Here is a 12,650-nt window from a genome sequence, read left to right as displayed (position 1 = left end):
AGGGGGTGCTCATTTACAATTTGAGGAGCCATTAGTTCAGGATGGTCATCAGATTGCTCAGGTGGATTTGGAAGAAATCGCTGTTGAAACGTCTATTTGGAACTCTGCTGTAGTGTGTACGGTTTTAGGTGCTAAGTGTTTGAGGGTTTCATCAAGAGAATGTGGGGAAAACTGGGTATAGAGAGAATAGCGAGGTTAAATGCAGGCCATACATTGGTTAAATTCAGGGATGAAACGACTAGAGATTTGGTGCTAGAGAATGGGGTTTTTCACTTTGATAGAAAACCAGTCATTGTTAGGCCATGGACCACTGATTTAGATCATTTGAGGATGATTAAATCGGTTCCAGTTTGGGTGAGGCTGCCTGGTTTGGGGTTACAGTATTGGGGAACCAAATGTTTAAGTGCTTTAGTTAGTACTCTTGGCAAACCAATCCTGGTTGATAAGGTTACAAAGGATAGGTCTATGATGCAATTTGCAAGAGTTTTAGTTTATATTGACATAGCTGATGAGGTCCCGAAATCTATTCAGTTCTTGAATGAAAGAGGACAATTAATGGAACAATTTGTTGAGTTTGAGTGGCTGCCCACACAGTGTAAGCTTTGCAAGGTGTTTGGTCATACTGAATCTTTATGTAATAAGAAAAAAGAAGTTGTTTGGAGACCAAAAGATCAGTTAGTTAGTGGAACTAAATTGGATAACTTGATGAAAGAGGCTAAACGGAGCAATTTTGAGTTGCATAAGGAGGCTAGTTCTTCAGTGCCAGGTACTGGAGCGGGGGTCACGACTACTTTGAATGACAGGGCTCTGAAGGGTTCACAAGTTCAGACAAATACAGAGACTGGTGCGGTTGATATTAACCAAGTATCCAAGGGAGACCAGGGGACTGTTGATCGTGGTTCAGCTAGTGTGGTAGAGACGGAAGGGGAATGGATTACTCCTAGGAAAGTTGGTGGGAAGAAAGCGATGGCTCCTAAGGCTCAGAACAGGGTGAAAATTGCTTACACTGTCTTGCTAGATAAGAGTGGGGAGGGTGCGAATTTGGCTCTGAATGCAAAAAAAAAATTTGATGGGGGAGTTCCAAATTCTTAGATGGAATGTTCGTGGTTTGAATAAGAGGGGAAAACAGAGATCCCTTAGTGTTTTTTGTCGAATTAATAAGATTGGTTTGGGTGCTTTTCTTGAAACCAAGTTAAGGGGTGAGAAAGTGGAAGATATGATGAGTAGGTTTTTTGATGGTTGGAATTATTTTAAGGGTTCTCTTTGTGAGGATAGAATCTTGTTGGTTTAGAGGAGTAGTATGCTACTTGTAGATATTATTCAAGAGAGTGATCAAATTGTTCATACTGTTATTAAGGAAAAACCTTCAAAGAGGGAGTACTGTGTGACATTTTCTTATGGGAGAAACACGGTTAATGAAAGATCTCAGATGTGGCATGACTTATCTTGCCTTAGTTTCCCTGTTGCTCCCTGGTTGTTGGCTGGAGACTTCAACTCTGTTTTTGAGTTTGATGACAGAAGAGGGGGTCGGCCAGTTACTTCTGCTGAGTTGATTGATGCTCAAAGATGGCGAGGTCAAGGGTTAGCTGATGAACTTGGCTCAATTGGCTCTCAATATACTTGGACTAATAACCAAACAGATGGTGCTAGGATTTATTCCAAATTAGATCGGATTTTTAAAAATGAGGAGTGGATAGACCTCTTTCCTGCTTCAGTTGCTGTCAAACAGTGGGACATTCTATCAGATCACTGCTATTGCATTATTAAGGTGTTTCAGGAGGTAATAACTGGGTTCAAGCCTTTTAGGTTTTATAACATGTGGGTGGATCATAATAGATTTAAGACTACTGTTTTGCAAAGTTGGCAAAAACCAGTAGCTGTTGGAGGTTTTGCTGGTGTTTTGATGAAACTTAAGAGACTTAGCCATGTCTTAAGGCGGTTTAATAAGTCTGAATTTGGTGATGTTGAGCGCAACTTTCAGATGGCTAAAGAGTTGTATAACCAGGCCCAAGTTAATCTCCAACAGGATCCTTTCTCTTTAGAGTTTCAGACTGAGGAAAAGCTGGCGCTTGAGTCTCTGGTTCAGAGTTCCAGGTTTTATGATAGTTTTTTTAGGCAAAAAAGTAAAGTTAATTGGCTCAAATTTGGGGACGATAATACGACGTATTTCCATGCTTGTTTGAAACAGAGGAAGGAAATTAATAGAATTGCCTCTTATGTTTCTGACAATGGTCAGTTAGTTGAGTCGTATGAGGAGGTGGTGGATCATTTCTTACATCATTTCAGAAGTGTTTTGGGCAGTCAAAGTAAGGCTTCGGGGTCTATTCACATGGATTGCTTTGTTCACGGTAATATCCTTTCTTTAGAGCATCAACTGGCTTTAGTTAAACCGTTTACAAAGAAGGATGTTAGAAATGCTATGTTTAGCATAGGAACTATAAAGAGTCCGGGACCGGATGGATATGGGTCGGGTTACTTTAAAGCTTTGTGGAATGAGATTGGTGATGATGTTTCAGAGGCTGTTTTGGGTTTCTTTCAGCAAGGTATTATTCCTAAAAATCTGAATAATGCGTTGTTGTCTTTGATTCCTAAAATTGCTAATCCGACTAAGGCGGTGGATTATAGGCCCATTGCTTGCTGCAATACATTATATAAATGTATTTCTAAGATGATGTGTGAGAGACTCAAAGGGGTACTTCCTCTTCTAGTTCATCAAAATCAAGGGGCGTTTATTAAGGATAGGCTTTTAGCGCATAACATTCTTATTTTTCAAGATATCCTTAAGGGTTATAAAAGAAAACATATTTCCCCTAGATGTGTGATGAAAGTTGATCTCAGCAAGGCTTATGATTCCATTGATTGGCATTGTTTAGAGGAGATTCTTACTGGTTTTTGCTTCCCGAAGCAGTTTATTAACTGGGTTATGGTGTGTTTAAGAGATGCTTCTTATTCTATTTTGATAAATGGTAGAGTGTAGGGATGTTTTACTGGTAGGAGGGGGCTGAAGCAAGGGGATCCAATCTCCCCTCTCTTATTTGTTCTGGTTATGGAGTTCTTCACTAGGATGCTCATTCGAGCCACTCAAAATAGGGACTTTAAATTTCACCCTCGTTGTAGGAGATTGAATCTGGTGAGCCTTTGTTTTGCGGACGACCTCGTGATATTTTGCAAAGGAAACAGTACTTCAGTTCAGATTATAAAGCAGTGTTTTAAAGATTTCAATGAGGTTTCTGGTTTGACAGCTAGCTTGGACAAGTCTAGAGTTTATTTTGGGGGTTTAATAGAGTTAGAGACCAAGGATATACTTAGGGATCTGCACTTTGCTGAAGGTGATTTCCCCTTAAAGTATCTAGGTGTTCCGCTGAGGCCTACAAAGTGGAGGGCTGGGGATTGCGCTACTATTATTCAAAAAATTCAGTTGAAGCTCTTCCATTGGTCTAATCGGCATCTCTCATATGCTGGAAAAGCTCAGCTCATTCACTTTGTTCTATTGGGAATTAGATCATTTTGGATGAGTATTTTTCTCCTCCCTAAGAGTGTAATTAATGAGATTGATAGCTTGTGTAGGAGATTTCTGTGGGGGACCAGCAGAGGGAATGATAACAGAAGTAAGCTTCACCTCACAGCTTGGAACCAAGTGTGCCTTCCTAAATGTTTGGGGGGTATTGGGTTTAAGGAAGGGGCCAAATGGAATATGGTTCTTCTTGCTAAGTATATTTGGGTTGTGTCTACTAAACAGGATATACTTTGGGTTAAATGGATTGATGCTGTTTATCTTAAAGGGAAATCTTTTTGGGAGTACAATCTTCAATCTGATGTGAGCTGGTATTGGCGTAAGCTAATCAAGATGAGGGAATTCATAAGCAGGGAGATGTTAGATAAAGCTGTAGTGAACAGCAAACTAAAAACCAGCAAGCTGTATTTTCAGATGATAAATAAGGAAAAGGTTCCTTCGGCTTCTGTTATTTGGTGTAACTTGTCCTTGCCCAAACACAGGTTTATTCTTTGGCAAGCTTCCTTGAAACATCTATTAACCAGGGACAACTTATTAAAATTCCATTTGCAGCTGACTTCTTATCTATGTCCAATTTGTGAAGTGCAGCAGGAGTGTCATGAGCATTTATTTTTTCAATGTCAGTTTGCTCATCAAGTGAGAAAAGGTGTGGCTCGCTGGCTGTGAAGTGTGATTTGGCCTGAGTGTTTCCATGATTGGATCAAATGGATGGAGGGGAAGCCGAAGGGTCTTCAGCAGAAGATTATTGCTGCTGGTTTAGCTGCTTCTGTGTATCTGGTTTGGTGGAACAAAACCAGTGTTTTTTTAACTCCTTTTCTGTTTCTATTTGTAAGGTTGTTTCTCTGGTTCAAGATTGTATTAGGGCTAGAGTTTCTAGTTTGTCTAAGGCTAAGTTGAAGAGCTCTGACATTGTTTTCCTTAGGAGCCTGAATCTGTTGTATTTCTCGGTTTGGTGGGCTCTTTGTGAGATGTTCTGTTGTAATTCTCGGTTTGCTGGGCTCTTTGTGAGCTGATCTTGTATTTGTTTTTGGTTGTTAATAATATTCTTTGTTCATCAAATTTTTTTTTTTTTTAATATTATTATTTTTCTTTATAAACTTTCTCTCTCATTTAGTATATATATTTATTATTTCTTTCTTCTTTTTCAATTATTTTATTTTACTTTAATTAATAAAATATGTTTAAAGATATAATATGTAAATGATGTAGAGAAATATATAGAGAAGCAGATGTATGGTATAATGTAAAACTTAGGGGTAAAATAGAAAAATGTGTGTTTTGGGGAGGTATTTTAAAGGATGGAGTAGAGCATCCATTGGTTGTGCTCTAAGGCAGATAGAATCATCAGCTAGCCAGGAAGATCAGGGCCAGAATGATAGCAGGATCAGAATGATAATTAGGGCCAGACCCCTCCGCCAACTCCTGAGAACTAGCAACAAGTGCTTGTTGATATGCAAGCCAGGCTATTAAGGCAGGAAGAAGAAATTCACCTCCTAAGACAACAACAGGTTCCTGCAGGGAACATTTTGCCAGAGGTATCACTGTGATGGTGCCAACCGTAGAACAGCCGCCAGAGGCTAGGAATAGATGGGAACTTCTTTATGAAAGGTTCACAAAATAGCACCCTCCATTTTTTAGGGCAGTGCAGATCTGGCTAAGGCCAAGCAATGGATGAGTATGGTTACCACCATCCTAGATTTTATGAGGGTGGTTGGTAATGAGAGGGTGGCCTGTGCCACATACATGTTCGGGAGGATGCCCGAATCTGGTGGGAGGTGATATCCCAGACTAGGAATGTTAATACCCTGGATTGGGAAGAGATTAGAACTCTATTCAATGAAAAGTATTACAATGATGTCATTAGGGTTGTAAAAGTTGAAGAGTTCAGTAAATTGCTTCAGGGGAATATGTCAGTGACAGAGTATGCACTGAGGTTCAATAGACTAGCCAAGTTTGCTGGAGACTTGGTGCCAACTGATGAGACAAGGAAGGAAAGATTCCTTCAAGGGATACAACCTATGATAGCCCGGGATGTTCGCATTACCACCATGCCAGGGGTGACGACTTATGCACAGGTGGTGGAGAAAGCTCTTATTGGAAAGGGCGCAGAGTGAACTCCCTTAGGCTGAGAAGAAAGCTTAGAATTCGATTGGAACACTTCCTTCGAGGGTACTCATAACTAAAGTACTGGCTCGCGAACTACCAGAATTCGGTTTTCTAGAATAAAATCTGGCACGAGAACGCGGCCAGAAGAGATACTAGGAGTATGGGTCATCCATTTGTGGGTTCAGGTAGGGGCGAAGTCCCTAGTGATTAGAAAAGGAAGGCTCCATATGCCTTTTTAGCTCCATGCCCTGACAGGAGACCACGTGGTATCCAGATAGGCCTCCAGGGCGACAATGAGGGTTGGAGGACCTTTCCAGAGTGTGCCAGATGTAAGAGGCGCCATATAGGAGATTGTCAGGAAAAGGCCTACTTTTTGTACAGGATAATGGGACACCTAAAGAAAGATTTCCCAAAAGCAAGAAAGGAAGAATCAAGAAAGGCAAACAGCTCGACCCCAGCTCGAGTGTTCGTACGGACACAGGCAGAAGCTGAGGCTTGTCCCTCAGTAGTGACAAGTCAGCTTTCTTGTAATGCCCCGACTAATTCTAGACCTTGAACCATTAAAAACTACTAAACATAGCTACTATTTTGGAATACATACATAAGAAATAACATAACTTTATTTAAAATCCAAAATACTGTACAAAATACAAAATAAGGTATGGGTACCCATTGTTTAGTACATAAAACATAAAAACATAAACTTTAATCAACTGTTTAAATACTAAGTGCGGAAATACATAAAACATAAATTAAAATACTTGAAAACAACGTCATCCTCGATCTTCCAGCAGTTCATTCAATCTGTCCATCCCTAATACACATGCCAAGCTACCACGAATCCGTCCCGCCTTCCAAGTTCATTTTCCTGCACAATCTAAAAATAAAAGGAATGAGCCTAATGCCCAACAAGGAAAATCTACTAAAAATATATATCATAAAACATATGACGTAGAAACATATATTATATAGGACTACAATATTAATGGCCATTAACTCATTACCGTGGTATGTGATAAAACCATCTAGGTCCCCAGTCTACTAATCGATGTAGGTTAGATCACAAAATAGTATATGATAACCCATCTAGGTCCTCTGTCTACTAATCGAGGTAGGGTAAATCATAACTCTAATCCACGATAATGATAAAAATCTTGGGGTTCGCTATCTAAGCAATTATAAGCCTCAAGTGACTACAAAACATATTCATACATATAACATATCAACATAACATAACATATCACATAAACATATCATAACACATATATCTAACCTATTTTCCTTACAAAAACCGAGACATGGAGACAAGAACGAGATTGGAACACTTCTAAAACCAACAGTGCAACCATGAGTTTCTAAAGAAAAGGAGATGACAAAGAGAACTAAACCATCAAAGTAGAAACTTACCAAGAACCTTAATGTTTCAAGGAACTTAAACACCTAACCAAAAGTCATAACAATGAGTTAGGATCCGAAAGAAAATGGAAGAAAATAAAAGAACTATGATGGATTAAACCTGAGGATAAGAATACATTGAATGGACTATGACTTTGATCTACACCTCGATATCGTAATAACACTCTATCTTACTTCCCCAAGTGTTTAGAGAAGCTTAGATTGGAAAAGCTTTTATCCCAAAACCCAAGTGTTTTCTATCTAAAGTAATCTTAGCAGCTTGGATGCTCTGATGAATGCTTGAATGATGAGTGAAATGGCTAAGTACTAGGTCCTATTTATAGAGTTCAAGGAGTGAAACTACCCCTTATAAAATGAATAAATAAATAAATATAAATTAAAAATATTTGAATTTTTGTTTCAATAGATGCCCAGAACTCGGTCAAAAACGTTCAAGAACAAGTCCAAGTGGTTGAGGGTTGTTTCTAGCTCGAATTCCACGGACTTTCAAAATATGAGTGTGGAGCTGATATATCGCCCCTATAGGTGATATATCGCCTCCCCCATATACCCGAGCCTCCATGGTTTCGTTCCTGCGAAGTCGTCGTCTTTTCCGTATCTTCCTTAGGCGATATATCGGCCCCTATAGCTGTGATATTTCGACATACGTTGATATATCAAAAACATTTTTGCACTCTTTCAGCATATTTGAAAATGATTAAACAGTTTGGACTGGGTAAAACGTGATCCTAACAGCTGCTGAAAGGTTCTAAAGCTTCTAGATTTATCCTTTATTTAATTATTCATCCAAAATGCTTAAATCCTTAATAAACATGCTTGTGACAAGTGTCACGCTCTTAATAATTCTATCTAAACCTTAGGTTATAATAAATAATATTTCTAGGACCAACTATATCAATCAAACCTTATGTTATAATTAATATTTCTAAACTATAGGTTAAACTTATAAAATCTACTACTACTACTACTACTACTACTACTACTACTCTACTACTACTACTACTACTACTACTGCTATTGCTGCTACTGCTGCTGCTCCTGCTGCTACTGCTACTGCTCCTACTGCTGCCAGGGACCATTACGTTGTGCATTTTAAACAGTGCTAAACTCACTAACCGATTCATTTGTCCATAATCATGTAACTAAGTATGATTAACAGTTTAGGGTTAAAAATTTTGGTCAAAGATACAACGTTTCACTAAAACGTTTACTGTATACATTGGGATCCCAAAATATACTTTAAAGGTCAATTACAATAAAAGATCTACAACCAACCGACCTAAGCAACAAAATAGGGTTTAACCCTAGTTCCTCTTTAAACCATCGATCGTGGTGGTCGAGCAGCCGCATATGTACACATCGTCGCCTAAGCTCTCCAACTCAAGGATGGTTCAACTTTCTTTTTCCTTTACATGCACCACATAGCACCTGTGAGCCGAGGCTCAGCAAGAAAACTCAACATGCTCATAAACAGGTAATAACATGTCACTAAATCATAATAAGCATGCCTAGCAGTAATAACCATATTCATGCATGCAGGAAAATCCAAATAAATGATTATGGGGCCCTGCGCCCTGTATAGATGATTTTCAAGTAAATCTGGGGATCTACTCCCTAAATAGATTACTAATGAGCCTATCTCTAGGGATCTACTCCCTGAATAGATGACTAATGAGTCTGTCTCGAGGGATCTGTTCCCTAAATAGATGACTAATGAGTCCATCTCTGGGGATCCACTCCCTGAATAGATGACTAATGAGTCCATCTCTGGGGATCCGCTCCCTGAATAGATGACTAATGAGTCTATCTCTGGGGATCCGCTCCCTGAATAGATGACTAATGAGTCCATATTTGGGGATCTACTCCCTGAATAGATTACTAATGAGTCCATCTCTAGGGATCCGTTCCCCGAATAGATGACTAATGAGTCCATCTCTGGGGATCCGTTCCCTGAATAGATGACTAATGAGCCTATCTCTGGGGATCCGCTCCCTAAGCCGTGTGACATTTCAGTTAATAGAAGGATCCGCTCACCTGAGCCTTTTGGCCCTAGCTCTAAGTAAGTAGCCTTTAGACCAGACAAGCACTTTAGTTTTCTTCGACCTTAAGGTCGATCAAGTATTTAATGTTCATGTTGATTAGAACTAATCATTTTGACTCTACATTCAATACGCTAATGCCGCTCTTGACTCGTAGGTCAATTCCATACGACCAGCGTTCAATACTATTGTCGATCATGACTGATAAGTCAAGACTTCACGACCAGTACTAACGCCAATGTCATTTCTAATTAATGAGTCAGTGCCACTCACAAGTAAGTAATGCACCCATGCATATATCATATGTCAAATATCCAAATATAAGGCATTCAGCATGCTTACTCAACATTCACCAGTATAATTATGATCATGCACATTTACAGAGACTCAAGCTCTGATCAATTCCATATTCAATATTCATGCCATGCCATAATCACATGCATCGCAAGCATCACATGCATCACATAATGGGTGCACTTTTCTTACCTTTGGTCCAAGCACAGGTTACCAATAAATGACCCTCAAGCACGATCCTGTTTCCAAGCCCCTAGTGATAACCTAGTCACAACCATAATATAAAATCTCATCAAAATGAGTAAATAAATACTTCAGGACCAAATCCTAGCCTCCGAGACATCGAATCCTACTCAACTAGGTAGTAGGATCGATCCCAGACCATTAGAGTTAAGTTCCCATGATTAAACATCAAATCTGGACAAAAATGCACAGGTCGATCGCGACTTGCCCTGAGAGTTGCGACTTGCCCCTAAGTCAGAGAGCCTATGCCCAGGCTTCAGGGTGTGGGCCGCAACTTGGCCCCTCTTTGTTCGCAGCGCGCCCCCCAGGAAAATTCCTCCTGGCTCCTGATTCATCCCAATCGTGACTTGCTAGAACAAGGTCGCGACTTGACCCCGAAACTAGCCATTTTCTACGGCTTTTCACACTTAAAACCTTCCAAAAACCTATCCAAACATATCCAAATTCCAAAATCAAAGCTCCCAAACATCCTAATTTCCCAAAACCATGAAAACCCAAGTCTCAATACATTCAAAAACTCATCAAAACATAAAATCCAATCAAAGCTTAAAAACTTAGAACTTAGAACTTAAAACTTGGATTACCTCCGATTGAGTCATTTCCCAACTAAATCCTCCAGCTAATAACCTTCTAATCTTCCCTAGAATCACTATGCCTCGATCATTGCTTGAATCCGAGTCATAAAACTCGAGTTTCCTTCGAAAATGCGAATGGGTGCCGAAAATCGCTATGCCTCGATCCTTGCTTGAATCTGAGTCCTAAAAATTTTCCACGTATTCAGTTACATCCCTCTCCATCCCAGGCCACCAATATAAAGCTTTGATATTCTTGTACATCTTCTATGAGGACTGGATGAAGAGAATAAGAGGGTAGTATGAGGTTCATCCAAAATCTTCCGTTTAGACAGTCCAGATACTAGACAGGAAGGACAAGGTCCTGAGGAACAAGACTATACCTTTGGTTGAGGTATTATGGAGGTACAACAAGGTTGAGGAAGCGACCTGGGAGCCAGAGTAAGATATGCAGAATCTTTATCCCGAGTTGTTCAGGTAAAATTTCGAGGACGAAATTCCGGTAAGGAAGGGATAGTTGTAACGTCCCAAATTACATAATAAGGTTCAAGGCCTTGATTAGGAGGCTAGGATGGCAAACTATGGAAAATTATGTGTTTATGTGATATATATGTGTATCATTGCATGATTTCATGAGTTATATTATAATATGACTAGATATGCATTTTTAGGTATATTAAATATGCATGTGGGCCTGTTTCTTATCAGAAGGGTAATTTTTGTAATTTGGCCAGTTATGGTTATATTTAGAGTACATGTGCATGTATGTGATATATGTGTGAGACCACATTATTATGTGGGTATATTTGGTTACTCGACACGAGGTGATTCTAGGGAGCAAGTTAGCGGGAAAGTCACAACGGGACCAATACTCGACTCGATGTGAGTCGAGGGGTATTTTGGGTATTTAGTACATTACCGGGATATTGGGTAATGGGAATAAATATTCAAGGATATATTCGGAGTTAGGGAGATTAGGAGGGAGTTCTGGGCATTTTGACCATTTTACCTCAGGGGCATTTTTTGGGTACCCCAAGCCTTGGGATTTGCTTAAGGTTACTTGAACCCTAAGTAACCTGACATAAATAGAAAACATGTTCAACTCTCTCATTCTCTCTCCCATTCTCTCACTTAATACTCGTTAGAATTTTTTAAGGAAACTCGAGTTTTATAGCTCGGATTCAAGCGAGGTTAAAGTCATAACAATTCTAGGGAAGATTAGAAGCATGATAGCCTGAGGATTTAGTTGGCAAACGACTTATTAGAGATAATTTAAGCTTTAAGTTTCTGAGTTTTGTTTTCCTTATGTTTCTTAAGCTTTGATTGGATTTTATGGAATGATTAGTTTTTAATCCTTTTGACAGTTGAATTTTGTTGCTTGGGATATACTAATGATGTTTTGGGATTGAATTGTGGGTTTGGTACATTTTTGGGGTGAGTTTTGGGAGGAATTGGTTAGGAGAAAGTTGGTTTCGCTGGATCGCACCACGACCCTATTCTTGGGCGACGCGACCCTCATGAACCTAGGGATCTGGGCGGTTCTCTAAACTGCTATCGCACCGCTGTGCTTGTGGAACTGCACCGCGACCCGTATCTAGAGTAATAAGTGATGGGATCTCTGTTTTTTGGAGAGCCACTGGTCTAATTGTGAGGCGTCATGACTCTAATTGAGGGGCGTCGTGGCGTAAATAGAGGGTTTTGTCCAAAGAAGGTTTTGAGTGCGGGAACTCAAACCTAAGGGCTCGGGATCAGTCCTACTACCCAGTTTAGTAGAATTCGACGTCCCGGAGGCTATGACTCAGTTTGGAAGCCTTTATTCGCTCATTATTGATGGGATTCTATATTTGGTTGTGACTAGGTTATCACTAGGGGCTCAAAATCAGGATCGTGCTCAAGGGTCGTTCTTATTTTAAGTTACACTCGGACCTGAGGTAAGAAAACTACACCCAATATGTGATGTACATGATTAGGGCTTGGCTCGAATGTTGAATATAGATTGGATTAGGGCTTGGGCCCCTATAAATGTGCGTGAATATGATTATGCCTGTGACTATTTGATTAAGCATGTTGAATGCTCTGTATCTGGATATCTATTATATAACGAATGCATGTTTGCATTATCTTATTGAGAAATGCTTGAGTTATGAGTCAAGGACGACAATAGCACTGGTCAGAAAGGATTGACTTATAAGTCAAGGGTGGCAATAGCGCTCTGAGTGCTGGTCGATATGGTTAGGCCTAATCAAGAGCGCATCATACGCTTGTCCAACCCAATGGTCATGGAAAATTAAAGCGCCAGGTACGCTGGGCCAGCTCCAAGGCTGGTTATACTGAGGATAGGGCAATGGTCCCCAGGGTGACTTATGAGTCCCATATCCTAGGGAACTGGGCCCTAGTCTGACTCATTAGTCAGTTAATTAGGGCAACTGGCCCCATATGACGCTATAGTCATTTATACGAATTATA

The 12,650-nt window shown here is 39.9% G+C and overlaps 2 protein-coding genes across 2 annotated transcripts; both read left to right on the top strand.

Moving 5' to 3' along the window:
• The first annotated feature begins 1,300 nt into the window (after positions 1-1,300).
• Positions 1,301-2,977, top strand: LOC133815431 (uncharacterized). The gene has a single exon (XM_062248273.1). The coding sequence runs from the start codon at positions 1,301-1,303 to the stop codon at positions 2,975-2,977; it is 1,677 nt and encodes a 558-aa protein (XP_062104257.1).
• A 69-nt stretch (positions 2,978-3,046) lies between these two features.
• LOC133815430 (uncharacterized) lies at positions 3,047-4,180 on the top strand. The gene has a single exon (XM_062248272.1). The coding sequence runs from the start codon at positions 3,047-3,049 to the stop codon at positions 4,178-4,180; it is 1,134 nt and encodes a 377-aa protein (XP_062104256.1).
• The last annotated feature ends 8,470 nt before the right edge of the window (positions 4,181-12,650 follow it).

This window comes from Humulus lupulus, chromosome 2 (genome assembly GCF_963169125.1).
Source record: "Humulus lupulus chromosome 2, drHumLupu1.1, whole genome shotgun sequence".
In the NCBI taxonomy this organism is placed as follows: Eukaryota; Viridiplantae; Streptophyta; class Magnoliopsida; order Rosales; family Cannabaceae; genus Humulus; species Humulus lupulus.
Note: the sequence above shows the minus strand (reverse complement) of the source record. Positions and strands in the feature narration are given on the sequence as shown.

What these genes read in the sequence shown, in the direction of transcription:
- LOC133815430 (XM_062248272.1), top strand. Translation starts at nt 3,047, where the DNA reads ATGGAGTTCTTCACTAGGATGCTCATTCGAGCCACTCAAAATAGGGAC.
- LOC133815431 (XM_062248273.1), top strand. Translation starts at nt 1,301, where the DNA reads ATGCTACTTGTAGATATTATTCAAGAGAGTGATCAAATTGTTCATACT.